Here is a 23924-nt window from a genome sequence, read left to right on the forward strand (position 1 = left end):
CCAGAAGGCACGCTGGAGTTCATCCCAGGACACAGTCTATAGATTGTCCGCGACCAGGACATTGGCTATTTCATAGATTTCAATATCGTAGTATGTTAGAAAGAGTGCCCTTTTATGTGCATCGGGGGCTGCTTGGAGTCCATTGACCTCTAGATACAGGTTGAAATGGCCCGTGTAGGATGACCATTTTTCCTTTGCGGGATCATAAGGGATGGCCATCGGGCGGTAGGGCAGGCTGGTTGTGCATTGCGCCATGTCATCTGGCGGTCGTGATTGTTCTTGGTGGCGCGGCAGCTGAAACCCACGAGGTGTCCCTTGTTCTCTCCTCAGTTCAGGATCCCACCTTCATCGCCAGTGTTAGATGGGTCCGCACGGGAAAGGAGAGGCAGGACACAGCAGGACTGGGAAGCAGACTTTATTTGAAGCCAGTTCAAAAAAGGCGCCAGCTTTTATAGCCGGTGCTGTCCAAAGCTTTAGCCACTGACGGGACTTTGTTTTTCCCACCAGCGGCTGGGCCAAGGAACGAAGTCTATTAGCTGACTCCACTCTTTGGCCATATTTGGTCATATATAACACATTGAGTCCCAATTGTTGGGTCTTCTTTGGTTGCCCTGCACAGGAGAGCAGAGCTGGAAAGCAGGTTAGTGGGGTGGGGAGGGAAAGGGAATTTTGCAGTAACCTTCCCCTGCCATGTCCCCCAAGCCACACATCCCCAAGCCACACACACAGAACTGGTAATGAATTTTTTTTAATCCCACCACTGCTTTTCAGTCAAGTTAAGCATGTTGTGTGAATGGAACACACCAGTTTCATCAAATCTGCTGAGGGAATAACTTTCCAGTTCTATTGCTTTTCCACAGTTCCCTTCCCTGCCTCCAGTACTAATTTAAAGGCCAAACAAGATTGATCATATTCCTCCTTCAAACTGAGAAATTGTCTTGGTTTGCACCCTGAGGCCGATTTTCAAACTGTGGCTTTTCCCCAGTGGAAAATCAATCTGGACACCATTGCACACACTTCCTCTCAATTGAGGAACCGAGGGAATTTGTCATGCTTGTGCATGACTTTGTATGAGCAAAAATCCAATGGTCTTGCAAAACCAAACCACTTCTGAGATGTCTGGTTAACTGGGAAGTAGCTACCATACTTGCAATGGTTGTTAGGGCAACAGCCCTCAATGGGGCACTTTTCTCAGTGCTGTTAGAACTTAAAGTGGTTACTAAACAGATGTTTGTTTGTTAAGGACTATCTTTTCTGCAACAAGACCAAGGGTCTCCAACCTTGGCAACTTTAAGATTTGTGGACTTCAACTCGCAGAATTCCTCAGCCAGCTGTTGAATTCCTCTCCCAGAATTCTGGGAGTTGAAATCCACAAATCTTAAAGTTGCCAAGGTCGGAGACCCCTGAACTGGACTACATTTTTATGCACACCATTTTTTCTTTTGTCTCTCCTACACATACACCAAGCACATTCTAAAAAACCAACAGATTGCCATCAATTCTCCACAAAGCATACCTATCAATGCTAGAAATAAAAGTATTATTAGGAAAAAAAAAACCCAGTCTATTCCATGGCCAGGCAAATGAGCATAGAATGCTTGCTTGAAGTTTTATTTATTTTAAATTTAAATAAGGTTAAATTTATTCGACAGCAAAAATGAATACATAATTCAGTTTTGAAGGTAGACTACAAGATTAGGAAGCTAAGGAGGGTAGTACAGTTAATTCTTGACTTACAACAGTTCATTTAGTGATTGTTCAAAGGTACAGTGGCACTGAAAAAACGACTTATGACCATTTTCCACACTTACAACTTTTGCAACATCCCCATGGTCATGTGATCAAAATTCAGATGCTTGACAATTGACTCATATTTATCATGGTTGCCGTGTCCTGGGGTCATACGATCCCCTTTTGTGACTTTCTGACCAGCAAGCTTAATGGGGAAGCCAGATTCACTTAAAACTCTGTTACCAACTTAACAGGGGTGGGATTCTACTGGTTCAGATCAGTTCGGACGAACCGGAGGTTAAAGTTACATCTAGTTCACCGAACCAGTATTTCAACTGACGGGCTGGCTCAGCCCTCCCTACCCACCCCTTCCAGGGGTCTCCACGTGGTCCATGCTCTATGGAGGTAAGTCCGGGATCCATGCAGAGGCTGTGGGAGGGGGGGAAACGGGCCTTCCGGACATCCAGAAATGAGCCTTTTTCCAGCTTCCGGAGGGCCTCCAGAGCCTGGGGGAGGCTGTTTACGCCCTCCTAGAGGCCTGGGGGAGGCCTCCGGACCCTTGGGATGGCGAAAAACGGTCCTCCCAGAAAAACTGGAAGCTGCGAAATGGGCCTGTTTCTGGCTTCCAGAGGGCTTCCCAAATCCACAATCTCAGAAAATTAGAATATTGTGAAAAGGTTCAATATTCTAGGCTCAAAGTGTCCCACTCTAATCAGCTAATTAAGCCATAACGCCTGCACAGGGTTCCTGAGCCTTTAAATAGTCTCTCAGTCTGGTTCAGTAGGAATCACAATCATGGGAAAGACTGCTGACCTGAAAGTTGTGCAGAAAACCATCATTGACACCCTCTCTAAGGAGGGAAGGCCTCAAAAGGTAATTGCAGAAGAAGTTGGATGTTCCCAAAGTGCTGTGGAAGGGAAAAGTGTGGAAGAAAAAGGTGCACAAGCAGCAGGGATGACCGCAGCCTGGAGAGGATTGTCAGGAAAAGGCCATTCAAAAGTGTTGGGGACCTTCACAAGGAGTGGACTGAGGCTGGAGTCAGTGCATCAAGAGCCACCACACACAGACGGAGCCTGGACATGGGCTACAAATGTCGTATTCCTCTTATCAAGCCGCTCCTGAACAACAAACAATGTCAGAAGCGTCTTACCTGGGCTAAAGAAAAACAGAACTGGTCTGTTGCTCAGTGGTCCAAAGTCCTCTTTTCTGATGAGAGCAACTTTTGCATCTCATTTGGAAACCAAGGACCCAGAGTCTGGAGGAAGAATGGAGAGGCACACACTGCAAGATGCTTGAAGTCCAGTGTGAAGTTTCCACAGTCTGTGTTGATTTGGGGAGCCATGTTATCTGCTGGTGTTGGTCCACTGTGCTTCATTAAGTCCAGGGTCAATGCAGCCATCTACCAGGAGATTTTGGAGCACTTCATGCTTCCTTCCACAGATGAGCTTTATGGGGATGCTGACTTCATTTTCCAGCAGGACTTGGCACCTACCCACACTGCTAAAAGCATCAATGACCATGGGATTACTGTGCTTGATTGGCCAGCAAACTCCCCTGACCTGAACCCCATAGAGAATCTATGGGGCATTGTCAAGAGAAAGATGAGAGACATGAGACCGAACAATGCAGAAGAGCTGAAGGGCGTTATTGAAGCATCCTGGTCTTCCATAACACCTCAGCAGTGCCACAGGCTGACAGCTTCCATGCCACACTGCATTGAGGCAGTAATTGCTGCAAAAGGGGCCCAATCCAAGTACTGAATACATATGCATGCTTATACTTTTCAGAGGTCCAATATTGTTCTATGTACAATCCTTATTTTATTGATTGCATGTAATATTCTAATTTTCTGAGATTGTGGATTTGGGGTTTTCATGAGCTGTAATCCATAATCATCACAATTATGACAAATCATGGTTTGAACTATCTTGCTTTGCATGTATCTCATATATTATTAGTTTCATCTTTTAAGTTGCATTACTGAAATAAATGAACTTTTGCACGATATTCTAATTTTTCAAGTTTCACCTGTATAGGAACAAAGAGCTTTGATCATGGAATATTGAACTTTGATGTACAGTACCTTAAATGTGTACACCACCCTTGAGGACATGTGAAGTCCAGGAGAAGATCCATTCCTCATCCTGGATGTGTGTGACCTTAGACGTATAAACTCTTCTTTGATGTGGAAGTTTAAGAGGGATCTTAAAATTCAGTGTTCAGTCTTGAGATCCCTTATCTTGAGAGGAATTCTCTTTTATGCTTGTTTGTTTGCTGAGGTTGGCTGATTCCTAGAGAGATGCATTTAATCAGCTGCAGCCAGAATGTCAAAGGCAAGCAGAAAGAGGATAAAAGAAGTATCTTTTATTTGAAGTTTGTCAATGAATCAGAGATGATCTTGCTGAGCGTATGTGTATCATTTGGTCTCTTATCTTCCAACAGTATAAAGAAATAAAGTGGTAGGCTCTGATGCAGAACAAACATAACGTTAATGTAATAAAGTTTATTCATTTATCATATTTGTACAGCTGCTCATCTTTCATAGCTACTTACATTATGATCAGTCTGATAGTTTGCATATAAACCATGCCATTCTATTTTTTAGTTTATTTATAAAAACACAAAATTAATGCCATTAATCTGCTCAGAATATTCACTTTTAGAAACTCTAGCAAGATCACATTTAACCCGACAGAATAGCAGCAAATTGAATGGCTTACCGTGAGAAAGAATTCTTAAAAGATCAAAAATAGGAACAAAGTACCATTGGAGACGGAGAACTCAAAAAAAAAAAAAATAAGATTATCCCTGGTTGCAGTTGGTTTTTTTTAAAAAGCGCACACTGTAAAAAACTTAAAGAGCCACGTAAGTTGGAAAAATTGGAGCATTTGACATGAAAAGAAAAAAAACTGTAGTATATTCTTGAGAGTTTGAGTGGCAACATTGAGAGAAACCCCATGCTTAACAGGATTTATAAAAAAAATGCCAGGAAATTTGGGATTCAAATACATATAACAATACAAAGAATTTTAATAAAATCAGAACTCTTCTTGTTGGGATTAATGGACAGACAGTTTAGAAAAGAGACATGGAAGATTACTTTTTTATAAATGATCTCTGCCGTGAGATCACTGTATGCACAAAAAGAGGAAGGTTTTGAAATATTCACAATAGAGAAATGGTCAGTGAAAATAACGGCACTAAGAGAGGGCAAAATTAGAGAAAATTTGATTTCTGAATTTATTAATAACTGGAAACTCCTTCTGGACTTTTTGCTAAACAAAGGGGGGAAAACCCAAGTGATTTATGGATTTGATTATTAGGGTAAATTATGGAAAGGAAGAAATTATCATGCAATTTCAGAGAGAAAGTACGAACGCATTTATAACTGCTCTTAGAAAGACGAAAAGCCACTTCTTTATACATTTTTTCTTTCTTTTTAATATCTTTTCCTGTCTTGTTCATTTATTTCTTATTCTTTTTTCTTCTTAGTGCCAACCTTTGTTCTGTTGAAAACCTCCTTATCTCTATGCCCCAATCTCTGCCTGTCTCTGTCTCCCTGTCTGTCTGTCTGTCTGTCTCTCTTCTATCTGAAATTCCATGCTTACAGACTGCCCTTTCCCCACATGAATATAAGCACCTTACTCTCTTGCAGGGCTTCAACTTTTTATTGGCTATTCTACTAAGATGTGCAGCTTTGCTTTAATCACCAAATAATCAGTAACTCGGATTATCTGGGAGGAACTAAAGGAGGAATAAAAACAAAACAACTCAGGGTTATTCCCGACCATAAGAAAAAAAAAGTATGTGCCATTTCCTTCTCTCTCCTCTGATCAACAGAAGGGGTTTTTGTGTGTGCGTGTTTGTAGTTTCACTTTCCAAGCCAGTCAACTGAAACTATTTCTAAAGGAGAACTTCACTCTGAATGACAGAGTGAATACAGAAGACGAGAGAGGAAAGTGTTTCACTGCTACTACAAAAAAGACCAAAGAAGATCCGGGTCTAAGGACAGACAGGTCCAGATTGCCAATCATTTTGCAGAGCCTGGCTTAGACCTGAAGTTTGGTGTTACGCAGGTTCAGTTGGTAAGGAGGAGGAAATAGGGAGGCTAAAGCAAAGTTTTTTTGTTTTAAACCCTGCATGGTAGTTTGTACAGCCATTACTGGAAAGACAGGATTTTTGGGTCCTGGGACAATTGCTGTCAGAGAATCCTTACCAGCCTGTGATTTCTGAAATCTATGGGATTATTAACCAACAATCTGCAGGCCATTCTGGGTTGACTGAAGACACCAACTACAGGACTTATGTCGGTCTCTGGTATGTGACTCTTCTGAATTCACTCAACTACATTGCCCTGAATGTAGTTGAGTTCTACTCATGCTCATCAACCAACATTTGCCCTGCTAAGGTGAGGGAGGTTCTACGTTCTCCAAAGCAATGCCTTGTATAACAGAGAAGTGTTGCAAATGCCCTTAAAAAGAATGGTTATTTGGTTATATATTGATTGCTGTCCCCAAAGAGACTTGCAGGCCGCCTATGTTATTGTATGGTCCTTTCAGCCAAGCAGTAGCCCTGTTTATGCGTTCAGTTATTTTGAAACCCATTGAAATGTTTTTAGAACTTTATTTTTTTTCTGTTTTTTTTTAGCTGAACGATATTTCATATTGTGCTTCTCACCATTGTGGTTCCTGCTTCTGGTTTTTGCTTTGGTTGATGTTGCGGGGATTTTGTTGTTGTTGCTCTTTATTATTATGATTGGTTACATAGTCATTCAGATGTTTAGACTGGATTTGGAATTTTTATCTACCAATCAAATCTTTCCAAAGAACCTAGGATAAGCAGATGCTATATGAGGGTGTTAAAATTTGCAGAATGTAAAGTGTTCCAAGTAAAACTGCCTTTTGTAATTGGTTGATAGTGATTTTGACAATGCTAGTGATGCTTCAGATGATTTGGGATTTCACCCAAGGTGCCTATTATTATTGATGGTATCTTTGCTTTCTTTTGCCATAGTCATTCTAATAATACCTACTAATTGTAGGTATTATCTTAAATTTAAAACATAGATTTTCAGTGATTTGTCCTTGACTTACTGTTTGTTTAGTGACTGTTCAAAGTTACAAGTTATGATCGTTTTTACTCTTACAACCCATGGTAGCATATCCATCGTCCTATGATTCAAATTCAGGCACTTGGCAAACTGGCATGTATTTATGACAGTATTTATGACCTGTCCCAGGGTCATATGATCACCATTTGTAACCTTTCCAGCCAGTTCCAACAATCAAAGTCAGTAGAGGAAGCTGGATTCGCTTAATGACCACATGGTTTATTTAATTACTGCAGTGATTTGTTTAACAGTGATGGCAAAAAGGTCATAAACTGAAGCACAATTCACTTAACATCTGCCTTGCCTAGCAACAAACATTTTGGGCTCAGTTGTGGTCATAAGTTGAGGACTACCTGTACTAACCTAGCCATAATAGCTTTGATGATCAGATGGCTGTAACAAGTAGAGATATTAGAAAAATACATCATTTAAGCAGAGGCCGAGAATGAAACTGCCATTTAAGCTAGTTTTAATGATAATTTATTTATTCCTTAAGTCTTTATTCCATATTTATCTTTCTCCAGAGAAGAAATAAAGCCACAAAGTTATTTTCTTTCAAATTAAGCAACTTACATAAATTTGTCTTTCCCAGAAACTATACTGCTTGGGGAAGGGCATCTATATAGTCCCTATTCCTTCTTAAGCCATATGTATTTATGGGTGCAATTATTATTAATGGTACTGATTAATTCTAATCCTTAAATTCTGATTCCATTTATATTATCTCTTAGCAAAGTAAAAAACTGTTCAGTATGTATGAAAAATGGTCATAGGTCACTTCTTTCAGCGCTGTAGTAATTTGACCAGTCACTAAATGAACTCTTGTTAGGTCGAGGTCTACCTGTACAATATAGAAAGAGCTAAGACTCTAAAGAAGCTATCTGTTCTAAAATCTCATATTAGACCCTTAGGCTAGAATGAATCATATTTGCTGTATCTTTATCTAACTCTTTTCCACTTCCAGTATGCACTCTGGTAGTTCTACAATGCAAGTTTCCATCAGTTCATCTTCTTCAGAGGTTGGCATGGATGTCATCTGTTAAAGCTCTAATCCTTACAATCTCTAATAACGAGACAACAAACATCAGGAACTATTCACTTAAGCAAATAATATCTGGTCAGAAAGTGACATGTTTTGAAATGTAGCAAAAGTCTAAATTATTTCCCAGGTGACTATAACGTCTGTATGAATGGTACATATCTGCCATTTCAGGACACTGTTGCACTCAGATTGAGACCTACCTGTGCAGCCATTGAAATCAGTGAGATTTTGACTGTGATTTCATTAGCTTTGACTTAGTTTTGACTTTATTAGCATTAATTTGACTTAGTTTTAAGTCCCACTCAATATGGATCCAGCTGTTTTTTAAGAAGAATGGACAACCGTTTGTCTGAAATGGTATAGGGTTTCCTGCCTGAATTGAGGGTTGGATTAGACCGGGGGTCCCAAACTGCGGGCCGTGGCCTACTACTGGGCCATGGCTATTCGCAACCGGGCTGTGTAAGTGGTGGGCTAGAGTGTATACATGACCACAGCCCCACGTGTGAGGGGCAAGCAGAAAGGTTGGAATAAAAGATCTTCATGGTTACCTTCCAATTCTGTTATTCTGTTATTCAGTTAGAATAACAATCATCTGGAAGTAAGTAGGAGTTAAACTCCCGTATCTAATAAAGGTTATATATAAAATGGCTGAATTCAGGTCACTGCTTATGCACCAGCATGTCTATTCTCCACTTTCTTTTTAATTAACAGAAGTATTTTATGTTCTTGTTTCAGGACCTATGAAGTTGTTTCATGATCACTGATGAAGCCCACAGTAAACCTAAAGCCAGCACATATGCCAAATGCTTTTATCATTATGCCTGCTTTGAACCAGATTCCCTTGAAACTTTGTTCACTGCTAGTCCTCTTCACATGGATACAATGGAATGTGGATTGTTTTGGTTTCAAGAATTGTGTCCTTTCCCCTAACAGACCTGGCCTCGCCATTTGTGCTGGCCATGCCATCGTTAACCTGAATTCTGCCATTGCTTCTCTGCCAAATGTGACTTATTGGCTCAATGCCTCCCACAACTTAGTTGAAATGCTGAATTCTACCACTTTTTCCCATCTTCCTGCTTTACTAAATCTTTATCTGGATCATAACAACATATCACACATTGAACCCAACACCTTTCAAAGTCTGGAAGGCCTTGAAGTTCTAGATTTGAGTTGGAACCAACTGACTGTTATAGGCCCTGCTTTGCTAGCTAACTTGAAATGTCTCTGTGTATTGCATTTGAACAATAACAAAATTGCTACAGTGCATCCAAGTTCATTCATGTTCCAGTTTGCTCTTCGGGAACTTATTCTTTCCACCAATAAACTCTCTAGTTTTCAAGAGATTGCTATAGGTGTAAAAAACTTGTCCCAGCTTGCCATTCTGGATCTCGGTAACAATAGCATCTCTGCCCCATGTGTTGGTCCTTCCTTGCTCACTTTCCCCTTCCTGAGGAATCTCAGTTTGAATAGAAATGTCATTCACAGTCTGGACTTGTCCAATTGTTCCTTTCCTAGCTTGCAACAACTGGACCTAAGTATTAATAACATGTCAGAACTGAAAGCTGGACCCTTTCAAGCCACACCTGCTTTGACAGAGCTGTCTTTAGATTCGAACTCTCTAAAGGTCTCTGAGCTTATCAACATATCCCTTCCTAACCTGACTATGTTGCATTTATCCAGTATGCATCCATCATTAAGCACAAATGTATCAGTAGCTTGCTCTGTCTTCCGAAGTCTTCCATCCTTAATTTCTTTGGACATCAAACGTTCCAAGTTTAGAAATACGCAGTTGAGACAGTTGGGTTCTTGCACTAACCTCACCTGGTTGACTCTGTCTACCTCTCAGTTTAGGTACCTGGAAAATAAAACATTTGAAACATTTCAGAACTTAAAGTATCTTTCTATGGATAAGTGCAAGATATTGAAACTCAGTTCTAATACCTGGGGGAAGGGGTTACCATTGCAAACCCTGATCCTGAGTAGAAATGACATTAATAAATTAGATGAATTTGCTTTTGCTGCTTTGAAGAATTTAAGCTATTTGGACTTATCAAAGAACCGCCTGACTAATCTACAAACACAATCTTTTTTTGGCATGGCAGCATTGCGGACACTTATTCTTCATTCCTGCCAGATCACAGCTGTAACCCGCAACACTTTCACCTACGCTCGTAAGATGGAGTTTTTAGATTTGAGTTTTAACAGCATTACACGAATCAAGGATTATGCCTTTTCACGCCTGGTGCATATGAAGACTCTCTTGCTTTCAGGAAACAGAATTTTGACTGTTCAGAGCTCTGCTTTTCGGAATCTCGGTTCTCTAAAATATCTTGCCTTGGATCAAAATTTCATATATAAGTTTTCTAAGTCAGTCTTTAAACCCCTGAAGCAGCTGATAACATTAGATCTCAGTTATAACCATCTCTTTACTTACAACAAATATGATACTCCAAGCCCTTTTCAGGATCTCCGCTCCCTTGTGAAACTGGATATTAGTTTTCAGACACCTAAATTACCAATCCACTCTTCAGATAAATTTTTTCAAGGGCTGGAGAATCTAAAGTTTCTGTCTTTGAAAGGAAATCCTAGCAGTGTGCTCTCCCACCTTTCATTTATCAATCTTACCAATCTCGAATCCCTAGACCTCTCTGAAATCCAGCCAGGGAAACGTGGCTCTTGGGAACTCTGTTCACATTTTTTTCAAGGATTAACTAACCTACATAATCTCTGGTTAGAAGATAGTGCCATCCCGGATCTACCCGAAGAAATCTTTTCTGGTTTGACCTCTTTGGAAGAGCTGGACCTAAGCAACAATGATTTGAAGAACTTCAGTCAAGAAACATTTGGTCGACTTTCCTCTCTAAAGTATTTGGATGTTTCTGAAAATCCACTGATATGCTCTTGTGAGAATGCATGGTTCCAAAACTGGTCAATATCTGTGCCAAATGTTCAAGTGGCCTTGCTGGATAGCTATTATTGCTTTGGTCCTGGATTGACTAATCGTCCTTTTGCTGATGAAGACTTATCCTTCTGCTTTGAGAACTGGGAAATGTATTTATTTATTGCCACCACAGTTACTGTCCTCCTGTTCCTGCTTCCATCTTTGATCTATGCCAAGTTCGGCTGGACTTTCCGATATGCTTTTTATCTCCTCAGAGGATGGGGCTACAAACAACTGTGCCCCAAAGGACGGGACTACCAATATGATGCTTACATTTCCTGCTGTAGTCATGACTACAAATGGGTGATTGATAATATCCTGGAAAAGCTGGAAAAACAATATGAACCTTGCTTCCGGTTATGTTTTGGGCCTAGAGATTTTGCCCCTGGACAATACTATATAGATAATGTGCAGAATGGAATAAGCAGAAGCCGTAAGACCTTGTGTCTGGTAAGCAGAAATTACTTGGAGGATGAATGGTGTTCTTTAGAAATTCAACTTGCCTGTTCCAATATCTACTATCATGGATATGACCCTTTGGTGGTGGTCTTTAAGGAAGAAATCCCGAACTACAGGTGAGTGGGAACATTTGATCCTCATGAAGGAGGTCTTAAAAAGATTGATAAAGCAGGGGTTTCATCTACTTAAATTTTAGTGGGAAGAAAAGATTTGTGAAATGAGGAATATAATCAGGATGCAGAAGGTTGGAATAAGGAAGAATGAGTAGGAGATAACTTTTTCCATAATGGAAAAAGAGGTCTATATGATTCCTGCCTTGGGCAGGGAGTTGGATTATTCGGGATGGTTTCTGGTCAATCCTCATTGTTCTGATTATAGATGGAAAGAGGATATTGCAGAGAAACTAGGCAGAGATTTTCTCGTAGCTCAGATTCTCCACCTGGCACTCCTCAGATTTGTACCCAAGAATCCTGGGAGTTAACAGCCCAAGTACAACAGAAAAGCGTTTACTTGAGAGACTACACTAGAACTTGCAGTCACCAAGTGATTGGAAGTGATTGAGGATGACAACGAAAATCTGTACCCAGGTGATCATTAATTTATAGAGGTTTTTTTTGGTTCCACCTGATCCGAGGGTGATAATAACCAGTTCGGAGATGATTTTAGAAGAGAGGTAAATATGTCTATTTGTGGGGGTGGGGGGTGGTGGAAGAAAATTTATGTGGCGTTTCTCAAATGCTGCAACTTAAGAAATGTGGACTTCAATTCCCAGAATACCCTAGCCAGCATTCTGGCTGGGGTATTCTGGGAGCTGAAGTCCAAATGTTTTAAAGTTGCAGTTTGAGAAATACTGGTCTACAGTATCTATTCAAGATGGCATCCCACTCACTATCAGTTGCTGAAGAACAATAGAAGAGAGCAGTTGATTTCCTGCTAAGTTTAGAAGTCTCCTCCACAGTTAGCTTGGGGGTGGTCCAGATTGTCATTTCCTTACACACTACTTTATGTCTGTTCTTGTGTCTGAAATAGGGGGAAATAAAAAATTTCAATCCTTTGGTTATTTTCTAGGTTGTCTCCTTATCATCGCCTAAGGAAACTAATTAAACAAGAGAGCTACCTTACTTGGCCTGAAGATCCTGAGGATGAACATGTATTTTGGACCAAATTGTGTGGGGCCTTATGCTTTGAGAGACAAGAAAATGTCGCACTGTTCACTGTAACTGAGTAACTAAAACCAGGAAGAACATGGCTATGATTATACACTGCTCAAAAAAATAAAGGGAACACTTAAACAACACAATGTAACTCCAAGTCAGTCACACTTCTGTGAAATCAAACTGTCCACTTAGGTAACGACACTGATTGACAATCAATTTCACAAGCTGTTGCACAAATGGAATAGACAACAGGTGGAAAGCAGAGGCAGTTAGCAAGATATCCCCAATAAAGGAGTGGTTCTGCAGGTGGTGACCACAGACCACTTCTCAGTTCTTATGCTTTCTGACTGATGGTTTGGTCACTTTTGAATGTCGGCGGTGCTTTCACTCTAGTGGTAGCATGAGACGGAGTCTACAGCCCACACAAGTTCCTCAGGTAGTACAGCTCATCCAGGATGGCACATCAATGTGAGCTGTGGCAAGAAGGTTTGCTGTGTCTGTCAGCATAGTGTCCAGAGCATGGAGGCGCTACCAGGAGACAGGCCAGTACATCAGGAGATGTGGAGGAGGCCGTAGGAGGGCAACAACCCAGTATCAGGATCGCTACCTCCGCCTTTGTGCAAGGAGGGACAGGTGGATCACTGCCAGAGCCCTGCAAAATGACCTCCAGAGGGCCACAAATGTGCATGTGGCTGCTCAAACGGTCAGAAACAGACTCCACGAGGGTGGTATGAGGGCCCGACGGCCACAGATGGGGCTTATGCTTACAGCCAACACCGTGCAGGACGTTTGGCATTTGCCAGAGAACACCAAGATTGGCAAATTCGCCACTGGCGCCCTGTGCTCTTCACAGATGAAAGCAGGTCCACACTGAGCACATGACAGACGTGACAGGGTGTGGAGACACCGTGGAGAACATTCTGCTGCCTACAACATCCTCCAGCATGACCGGTTTGGCAGTGGATCAGTAATGGTGTGAGGTGGCATTTCTTTAGGGGGCCACACAGCCCTCCATGTGCTTGCCAGAGGTAGCCTGACTGCCATTAGGTACTGAAATGAGGTCCTCAGACCCCTTGTGAGACCATATGCTGGTGCGGTTGGCCCTGGGTTCCTCCTAATACACAACAATGCTAGACCTCATGTAGCTGGAGTGTGTCAGCAGTTCCTGCAAGATGAAGGCATTGATGCTATGGACTGGCCCGCCCGTTCTCCAGACCTGAATCCAATTGAGCACATCTGGGACATCATGTCTCACTCCATCCATCAACGCCACGTTGCATCACAGACTGTCCAGGAGTTGGGGGATGCTTTAGTTCAGGTGTGGGAGGAGATCCTTCAGGAGACCATCTGCCACCTCATCAGGAGCATGCCCAGGCATTGTAGGGAGGTCATACAGGCACATGGAGGCCACACACACTACTGAGCCTCATTTTGACTTGTTTTAAGGACATTATATCAAAGTTGGATCAGCCTGTAGTGTTTTTTTCCACTTTAATTTTGAGTGTAACTCCAAATCCAGACCTCCATGGGTTGCTAAATTTGATTTCCATTGATAATTTTTGTGTGATTTTGTTGTCAGCACATTCAACTATGTAATGAACAAAGTATTTAATAAGAATATTTCATTCATTCAGATCTAGGATGTCTTATTTTTGTGTTCCCTTTATTTTTTTGAGCAGTGTATTTTAGCATTATTTTTTAAAAATAATTTAAAGACAATAACTTGATAGGTAGTGCTGAGGTTGGATGCTGTATTTTCTAAGCCTGGCTGTCTAGAATAAATAATACTTTGTATATACATATATAGGATGATTTGTAAGATGCATAATTATGGTCCCAACTCTGACAAAAAATACATTGAGCGAATAAAATACAAAAGATTACTCTTTTCATGAATAAGAATGGAAGTTTCTTTTTAAAAGTCAGTCAGCAAATTGAGCAGCAGGTGTCCAAAGGAACTCAGAGATATAGACATGAAGTTGTAGTTTTATATAAATAGATATATTTAACATTTATATTTTCAGCAGACAAGATAGTCAGGAACACAGGAGCATCATGAGGTAAATCAAAACAGCATCCAGAACACACAGAAGAAAAAAGGTGGGAAAAAAGGGAACTCCCCTTTACACCCAGAGCAACCAATCATAGTGTAGATTGCCTCATGCACAAGCCAGCACTCTTCAACTAATCAGCTACAACCGTATGTTCTCTGGCCCATTATACACTTTATTGCAGGGGTCCCCAACCACCAGGCTCCGGACTGGTACTGGTCCGTGGATCATTTTCTACTGGGCCGCCGGTTTGCTGGGCGCTGCCATCTTGTTTCGACGAGAAAGTGCTTCCGGGTGAGCTTTTCCGGTTGGAAAGCAGCGTTTGGGTCCTGAAGGAATCCTCGCGCCTTAGTTTCATCGGGTGGGGGGGCGGCTTTGAACGAAGAGCCGTCCCGATGACGGAGGAGATTAAGAAAGCACAAAAAAAGGTACAAAGGAGGAGTTGAAGGTGGCGGGGAGAAGTGGGGGACGGCTGGCTGGCCGGTCGCTCGGCTCGCCTTGCCTTGTCATGCATGCTGATGTCGGTACCGGGCCGCGGATCATTTTGTGATGCCGGTACCGGGCCATGGCACAAAAAAGGTTGGGGGCCACTGCTTTATTGTACCAGCTACTAAATTAAATATCCTCAAAAGTAAATTTATATTCATAATAATACAATGAGATCATTGTTTGTCACAAATTCAAAATTCTGAACTACTGTTGGATTTTATTAAAAGATTCCACTTTGAATGGCCCGGTAAGCATGAGTTTTTAAAGAGGAATAACTCTTTTATTGTACTTCATGATTCCTATTTCTGGTGTATATTTAATCTTACATATTAAATTGATCCCAAGAGGGTACTTATATGTTAAATCTGGATTAAGTCCCGATTAAGTTAGTGACAATTGAATCACATTACATTCAGTGAAAGCAAATTACCATGATTTAATTTACCCTGCTCTGCTGCAGAGATTTATTTGGGCATAGGTCCCAGAAAGAAGCAATTGGATTCCTAGATATTCTTTCATACTGTTATACTGTTTAGTCATTTCTTTGTAGTGGAAACAAAGATTAAACTAAAGAAACACATATTAAGTGTTGCCCTATTCCAATCTGCATATTTCATTTTCTTCATTATAAATGCCCAATGGCCTAATCTAGATTGGGAGTCTTTTCATTTTAAACTGGGAGGCTGGTTGAAGGATTATATTTTCCATCGTTCATGGATGGGTATCCCAATCCATATTGGACTACCTTGCCCTACAATCAAATAAATAACATTATAAACAAGCCAGCATATGACTCTAATTTACATCTATATTTAGAAAGAATTAAACCCATTGAATTAATAATCTTTCAGCCTTATATTAATTCTAGCATTCAATCATCTATTCTACTAAAGTTTGGAATTGTAGAGGGAAAAATCAAACTATCAATATGGTGAATGAACTGTCTCATTTAGAAGAAATCAGAACTTGGTAGAAGAGTTTCTAAGTCTACATTGCAATGGTCATTAGGATTATTGGCAAGCACAGACTCATCTGTGGGCCAGGTATCCTATTCTCAGACTGCTGAAATATGGATTTTTCCTCGTTTATCAAAAACACTCTAAAAACTCTTCCTTTCAAAGGAAACAAATCATATTGGAAGTGTCCTGAATTTGCTAAGGGACAGTGGAATACATAATGATACATATATCAGTAATTTAGTATTGAGAGTGTAATGTTTATATTTTGGTTCAAAATGCTTTGTGTTTTTCATATAGTTAAAATTATCTGATTAGGCCCTTGAGTGGAAAGATAGGGTCTGTCTGCAGATCTAGCTGCACGTTTATTTTATACAGGTGTGTGTGTGTGTGTGTGTGTGTGTGTGTCTTATCTACTTGACACAATTGTCTTTCCTGTTATTGTGGGAGTTCCACATACTCTAATTCCAGCTGGGAGTGATATACTCTGGGTAAATAACTGTAATTAGAAGAGAAAATGAGGAATAATTTTATAGCTTGGATTTAGCTTATTTCTTCTTGGCTGATACCTTAATTCTTCTGAGTGAAGCTTTAGCTTCTCAGGAGGGGTTATATATAGGCTACCAGGCTAGAAGCCTTAGCAACAGAGAGGAGATGGCAGGCAGTGGTAAAGGCAAAAGCTTTGCTGTAACACTTTAAGCCCATTAATTTCTCAGTCGCCAAGGGAAACGATGCCTTGTTCCTCATCACCAGTGGATTTGGCAAATTAGACAGGAAGGAAAGGCAGAAAAAGAACAAAACCCACCTGACTATAGTGCCTGGATGTCTGCTGGCAGTTTGGCTCTGCTGAGAAGCAAGAAATTGATATTTGGGAAGGAGGAAAAGCTTCAGTTTCTGAGACAATGGAACGAGCCATTGTGGGTATTGAAGATTTGGTAACTTGGTGAACCAAACATGACTTGAAGAGTTTCATCTACAGTATCTTCTCCTCTGTCAAAGCCCTTTGCATATCCTTCTTCATAGAGGCTGAATTTCTTTCTGGTGGAATTTTTTTGGTCATCTAAGAGAAGATCTGGATGATGGACACAGGATTGAAATCTATTGTACAATAGGATTCTTCAAGCTCTAAAGACTTGGCCTTTCTGGAAATTATCATCAACTTCTGTGGCTATCTAATTTATCCTGAATTTGTTAGACCATTTCCATCCCCATTCCTACCCTTTTCCCATCCACCAAACATCCCATCTCTGATGATTGCAATGCACTGGACATTGCTTTGCCTCATCTTTTCCCCACTACGGATAGCTTCTGAACATGGCTTACCCAAATTTATCTGCAGTCCTATGCCATTGGATATCGATAATGGTTGCCAGTCAAATGGCCATCAACGACATGGAGGTGCAGCTAATGGTGCAGGCAATGGCCATAGGGTGGGGACTCTAGAAGAAGCTAAGGAAACCATCCTGCATCTGCGGGAGACAGTGGTGCATCAAAAGGAAATGATCCTTGACCAGAGAGAGACTGTGAGAGAACTGACAGCCAAACTGAGCCGCTGTGAAACCCATTCCCGGAGGCATAGTGAGCACCATGGAAATCATCAGGAAGAGAATCATAACCATAAGCATGGCCATCACGAAGGTGGGCATCGGGACTATCATGATAATAGTCAAAGGGGACATCATGAAGATGCCCACCAGTCTCACCATGAAGATGGCCATAGGGGACACCGTGACACTGGCCATCAAGATCTTCATGAAGGCCACCATGCCCATGAGAATGAGCATCATCAAACTGCACAACCTGGGAACCACGAACCACGGGTCAGGCACAACACACATGATTCTTCTCACAAGGGACCTACATCTGCTCAAGTTAATGCTGTGGAAGATCCACCCAATGAGGCATCTGCTGCAATACATCAGATGGAGAGAATGCTGAAGTCCCTGAAGGAGAGACTGGAATATTTACAGGTATTAGTTTTTAACTTATCCTGCTCAATGCACTTAACCTATCTTCTCAAAACTACCTTTTTTTTAATTACTTGTTTATTATCCAACAATCCTCATCTTCACATTTACAATCTTCATACCATCATTTTTTAATTTGTCCAAAGTGCTGATCAGCGAGCAATTATTGCAAGCATTTTTATTCTTGTTGCATCAGTTTTCATGTATGATCCTCCATTTAATCATTTCTTCTTCCTCGTTCTGTTTTATATGATCAAAGCATACAATTTTAAGGAATGCTGTTACCTTCCCTTTAAAAACTAAATACCTCCCCACACACTCAGATTTCTACCAGAATTAACTTCTCACAACAAATCATCTTCTTCTTCTTCTTCTTCTTCTTCTTCTTCTTCTTCTTCTTCTTCTTCTTCTTCTTCTTCTTCTTCTTCTTCTTCTTCTTCTTCTTCTTCTTCTTCTTCTTCTTCTTCTTCTTCTTCTTCTTCTTCTTCTTCTTCTTCTTCTCCTTCTCCTCCTCCTCCTCCTCCTCCTCCTCCTCCTCCTGTGTAATTATTTAAACTCCCTTGTACCATCAATAGCAAATCTTCGTTGAGAAAATCACTATCCAAAGAAGAAAATGGCAGGAGTCACTTTGCAAAGGGAGGTGGACACAGAGGGATTTAAAAAAGAAATAAAATAAAAACAGATGGGATGGAAGGAGGGATAGCTTTCCAGAGGAAAAGGTATGGAGAACTATAGTGAATGGTATTTGTATAAAATAGACATTATATTTCCTTTTTTTCCTTAAGTCAATTAATATTTTAATTTAATTTTTTATTCCTTGCTTTGCAATTGGCATAACTTTACTCACCTAAAAATGAAGGAACATGATGCACACACACATATACTCACATCCATATGCCTATACATGCCCAGGGTGTAAGGTGCTTGGTTTCAATTCTGATTCCATTGAAGTTTCAGATGGTTTTATTCAAGATGGTCTTTTTGTATGTAGAGTGGCTATTGCAAAACTAGCAAAAGTCCCTACTTTTAGCAGAATTTAGCAGAATATCTTCATGGAGCTTCAGGAGGTTCTTTGTTATGTGACAAATTTAGTGTAGGAAGGTGGCTAAATTTGGCATCCTCTACATACTTCATGGAAGGAAGACCCATTGCGTTGAAGAAGACAGGCATAGAACTGCACTGCAAATGGGTTAAATGGTGGCAATAATGAGGCACAAAACATAAATAGATGATGGCACCATTTCAGGCAAGAAGAAAACATACAATTATTTGCAAATACAATCTAAAATTCAGCTTGGCTAACATATAGGAACTCAGGAATTGGACCAAATGCTTAATAATGGTCTTAAGGTGGAATTTTAAGGGAGGGAGAGAGGCTGCATATTAGAGGTGGTCTAGGAGAAAGGTCTGAAGAAATGACAGAGTTTTATTAACATGAGCATTTGCCCTGACTTCTCCAGCACAATTGGAATAGTTCAACCTTCTCTACATCCACGTGGGATGCTCTTCAGGAAAAGATCACCTTGTTGGAGCACCAGATCCATGAGAAAACCAACACTTCAGAACATCAGACACACAGTGTACCAAAATCAAAAGGGATGAGACAGAAGCATGTTTCACATGGACGCACGATGGAGACTAAACTTGATCTTCCAGGTAGGGTGGTATCCTCTTGCAAGTCAAAACAATCTTGTGATATTGTGGTGTTGCCAGAATGAGAAAGGAGACTTTGGTCCACATACATGGGGTAAAAATGGATGGATAGATGGAAGGGAGGTAAATTAAGTAAACTGCTAAATAAAAAGAATTAATAAGAGGTGGGTTTAATGACAAGTAAATGGACAATGAAGAAACCAGATGTGTAGGTGACTATTGCCAGGTTTGTGGAGAAATGAGAAATTGTTTTTCCTAGTGATGCCTTCCAGATATCAGAGACTACAATTCGCAAATTCCCAAACTTTAGATTTTGGACCATGCTGCTTGATTAGTAGGATAGGGCATGGGTCAGAGAAGGCTGTCAGGAGGATATAATTAGATGTGAGGCAAATGGAGAACTTCAGTGATTTAACATTTGCATATTGCTTTTTCTATCTCATTTTCTCTCAAAAAACTCTCCTTGTCTTAACAACTGGTTTTATGAGACAGCTAAAGCCGAGAGACAGTGACTGGCTCAAAGCATTTTCTCAATCATGCTGAAATCTGAATATAAATAGACCCACTCTAACCCATTTTAGGTTTTAATTCTCCTCAGACTCAATTAATATAGCCAGTGACAAAGGATTATGAGAAATATTAAGCCCAGAACTTCAAGAGGTATATAGGTTATATTAATCTTGATTAAAAAAAACTATTAGAGATTTATGTAAATATGTTAATGAGTATTTCAATGGATGAGAAATGTAGATTCAAATACTTGGTGTTAATAATTTAATAATATTTTATTTGCTTCTGCATTTCTGAAGAATCTGAATACTGTATGATCACATAATCAGCAGGAAAAGAGATGGGCCTCGGTGGTTAAAAAAGAATGATATTTTGAGAAATATTGCAATATCCTGTTAGACAGACCAATGGGCAGAATGAAACAAAAAAGGGGAATGTTGATTGAAAATATAGCTTAGTCATAAAACCAGCCACATGTGACTGATGTGCAGCAGAGAGGAGCTTGAATAGTGATAGAAACTGCCTGACAGCGTTTTGGTAGCTCAACATGAGATGGATGAATATTACCATTTTTCATGTGCCAATAGTGCTTTATAAAGAATAAGAGAAGAGAGCTCTCCTTTATGATCCTTACGTCACCAAATCTAAATCAAGAAAGGTGTCAAGAGATAATGAAATGGAGGCATGATGACCAAAGCAAGAAAATTTGGTAAAGTTCATGAACTTTGGCCTGTTCGATTGTGGTCATGGGATTCCATTATTGGGAAAGAGCATAGTAAGCCTGGAGAATCAATTCTTAATAGGTCAGATCAGTTGGCAGTATATAGATAATCCACTTCCTCTCTATTTCCCTGTGTTGCAGTGCAGTACCACGTTTCTGCTTTCTTCTGTCCTCCAGGGAACAAGGCAGATAAGCATTCCGAACATTTTCATGTGGATTTCCCCCTTCGCACAAACTACATGTATATCAAGATCAAGCACACTCTACAACGTGAAATCTTTGCCTTTTCCATCTGTCTCTGGCTCAAGTCAACTTCATCCCCAGGGATAGGGACACCTTTCTCCTACTCAGTGCCCAACCAAGCCAATGAAGTAGTGCTTATTCAATGGGGAAATAACCCCATGGAGTTGCTCATCAATGATAAGGTAGGAGAAATGTCTCATAATTGTTTATTTGTGCAGCAGATATATTTGAAAGTGTTAAATTCGGTACCTTGCCATATTTATAATTCCCAGGTTTGCTCATTCTCTTTTATTTGAACTCTTCTGTCCTTGCTTTGCAGGTTGCCACCCTGCCATTGGCTGTTAATGATGCCAAATGGCACCACATCTGTGTGACGTGGTCAACTCGGCACGGCATCTGGAAATCTTACCAGGATGGTGTCCAAAGAGGGAGTGGGGAGAATCTGGCTCCTTGGCATCCTGTGAAACCTGGCGGTGTTTTCATACTAGGCCAGGAGCAGGTAAATAGGCCTCTCAATTTTGTTTGCTGTCACTCTTGTGCATGGTTCTTCTGAATACATATTTATTGCACTCTTCTTCTACAGGACACTCTTGGTGGCCGCTTTGATGCCACTCAAGCTTTCATTGGGGAAATGTCAGATTTCAACATGTGGAGCTATATTGTGACACCTGCTGAAATTTATAAGATGGCAACCTGCAGTAGCTCCATTGGCGGTGATCTTATTAATTGGACTGAAAACACTATAGAACTTCATAGAGGAGTGATCAAACTACCATATAATGCCTGCCACTAAGAATCAACCAAAGAAACATGGACATAACATTCTCTCGGAGAGAAAGATACCTAATGGTTAAAGGCAAAGCACGGGAGGATCTTAAGATTTATTTCATACAGTAATAGAAAGGGTTGGGAAATCAACATTTCTGTGTTCCTTGACAAAAGAATGGCGGTCCTTCATGTTTGGCAAATGTGCAACAAAAAGAAAGTGGTTATGTATGCAGCATCTAATGGCAGGAAAATCTTAAGATTCAGAAATACAGTGAAGTATAGTTTGGAATAAATGCTTTATGAAGCTGAACTATTTTCAATTAAGAAACATTTCCCACATGATAAACCTATGTATTGGGATTTTCTTAACGTAGCAGCAGGAGCAAAATATAAAATTCCTCATGATAACAATATGGCCAATAGGGCACTTCATTCTCAAGGCCTTGATGTGTAACACTGATCCACTAGGAAAATACTTATGGTAGGTCAAAATCCTTTTTTTGACTAGGTGTTTTCTACTTTTTGGATATTCAAGAGGAATGGGAAAAAGAATTTGTTAATATTTTTTTCCAGAATCTTTTTCCTGAATGTTTTCTTTAGATAAATAGATCAATACCTTACCAGGTAAATTGGTTGGATAATGCCTGACTGTTATCTGCTTTAATTTTTTTGTATTATGTATTTTATTTATGTAAGCTTCCTAGTCATTATGTGAGATGAGCACTATAATAACCAATCACAATCTCAAAAGATTTTCAGATTCATTCATCAATCATCTACCATGTAAGTTCTGCACACAAGAATAGTGAATGATGACAGCATTTCTGTTTAGATATTTTCTAGCAGCTTAGTAGACCTTTACCTTGTTCTCAGGAAATCATTGCCAAAAACCCAGTCAAGTCTAGAGGAAGAGTATGAAACACATACTTCTAGATTAATCTCTTAGTATCTAAGTTAATTTTCTCTGAGTTCACAGTTTTTCTGCCTCTTTCCATTTCCCACACCCTCCATTAATTTAAATAGTATTTACATAGTGTATATATGTATATGTATGTATGTATATATCTATCTTTTAAACTTGAATAAAGCCAAGCTTGAAAAAAAACATTCCAACCGTGAATCAACTAATACAACCTGGATGTAGATCTGGACCTGGCCTGATCCAAAATTAGAAGCCATGTTAACCAGCTCTAGAAGCCCTGTGTCAGATTTTGCAAGTATCATAAAGTGCTATTATGCATCATTGCAAAAACCATGTTGGTCAGCATTTTGCTGTATCACAGCAAAAACAGTTGTGTATCGTTGTGTTAGATGTTTAAGCCAACCTATGTTAAAAGTGACTATGGAAGCCCAGGAAGCCTATGAAAATGGAAAGGTTGAGTCAGTATAGCATAATTCCTATTGCACAAATGAATATAACATCATTTGTGCAAACTGATCGCAAGGCTCAAAATTTTTGGAGAAGTCATCACCCAATAGAAATCTGTGCTGAATATATAGAACTGCTTAATATGCGGAGGGGGAAACATTTCTGTGGTGGTGGTGTTTTCAGCACTATATAGAGAGAGGTCAAAGACAAAGGTTCATTGAGGAATATCTAAGCCCTTGAAAGAAAAAAACAAATATATCCAGCATTCATTGTGGATATTCCTAGGTGATGTCAGAATTCTCCTTGCACCGCAATTTTGATCAGCACTGCTGTGCCTGAACCTGCTTAGAAAATGCTGTAAAATGTAACTGTTATACAATTATCTGGTTTAGTTTTGCAGCAGCAGCAATAAAGATGCCAGAGCACAATTTTAGTTTAAAGAAAAAAAAAGCAATAAAGCTTCCAAATGCTACAGTACTAGCTTACCTTGAGGCAGATATTTTAATAAAGATGACTATTTAAGGTAGAGGAAATAAAAAGTAAACCATTAAATCTGAAATCTAAATGAATTGTACTGATGAGAAATTGATCATAGCAATCCTCTGTATTATATCTGTTTTGGATTAAAATGGAGAGGATCTTAAAAAAAGCTTGGGGGAGCAGCAAGACATTCTGAATAAGCATCAAATTTCCATTGCATTTGTATACAGATCTGCAAAAGCACACAATCTTTTTAGCCTAGAATTCTATTTTGTAG

General features: G+C 40.0%; 2 protein-coding genes across 3 annotated transcripts; both read left to right on the top strand.

The window, feature by feature from the left end:
* Positions 1-5598: 5598 nt before the first annotated feature.
* On the top strand, positions 5599-14342 carry LOC113443679 (uncharacterized). 2 transcript variants are annotated; one of them, XM_026712057.2, is made up of 3 exons: positions 5599-6139; positions 8619-11399; positions 12352-14342. In XM_026712057.2, exons 2-3 carry the CDS (start codon positions 8647-8649, stop codon positions 12509-12511), a joined length of 2913 nt encoding a protein of 970 aa, XP_026567842.1. In that variant the 5' UTR covers positions 5599-6139; positions 8619-8646; the 3' UTR covers positions 12512-14342. The 2 variants fall into 2 exon arrangements, with proteins under 2 accessions (XP_026567842.1, XP_026567843.1); XM_026712058.2 differs by having other exon boundaries at positions 5608-6048.
* A 2255-nt stretch (positions 14343-16597) lies between these two features.
* Positions 16598-23158, top strand: LOC113443489 (neuronal pentraxin-1-like). The gene is made up of 5 exons (XM_026711744.2): positions 16598-17906; positions 19364-19559; positions 20965-21212; positions 21350-21529; positions 21614-23158. The coding sequence occupies exons 1-5, from the start codon at positions 17187-17189 to the stop codon at positions 21821-21823; spliced, it is 1554 nt and encodes a 517-aa protein (XP_026567529.1). The 5' UTR covers positions 16598-17186; the 3' UTR covers positions 21824-23158.
* The last annotated feature ends 766 nt before the right edge of the window (positions 23159-23924 follow it).

This window comes from Pseudonaja textilis, chromosome Z (assembly GCF_049901715.1).
Source record: "Pseudonaja textilis isolate UNSWEBS1 chromosome Z, rPseTex1.2, whole genome shotgun sequence".
In the NCBI taxonomy this organism is placed as follows: Eukaryota; Metazoa; Chordata; class Lepidosauria; order Squamata; family Elapidae; genus Pseudonaja; species Pseudonaja textilis.

Excerpts from the sequence above, each read along its gene's own strand:
- LOC113443679 (XM_026712057.2), top strand. The coding sequence starts at position 8,647 with ATGAAGCCCACAGTAAACCTAAAGCCAGCACATATGCCAAATGCTTTT. Across the intron at positions 11,400-12,351 it reads GAAGAAATCCCGAACTACAG|GTTGTCTCCTTATCATCGCC; the intron begins GTGAGTGGGAAC and ends GTTATTTTCTAG.
- LOC113443489 (XM_026711744.2), top strand. The coding sequence starts at position 17,187 with ATGATTGCAATGCACTGGACATTGCTTTGCCTCATCTTTTCCCCACTA. Across the intron at positions 21,213-21,349 it reads AGTTGCTCATCAATGATAAG|GTTGCCACCCTGCCATTGGC; the intron begins GTAGGAGAAATG and ends CTTGCTTTGCAG. Across the intron at positions 21,530-21,613 it reads TCATACTAGGCCAGGAGCAG|GACACTCTTGGTGGCCGCTT; the intron begins GTAAATAGGCCT and ends CTTCTTCTACAG.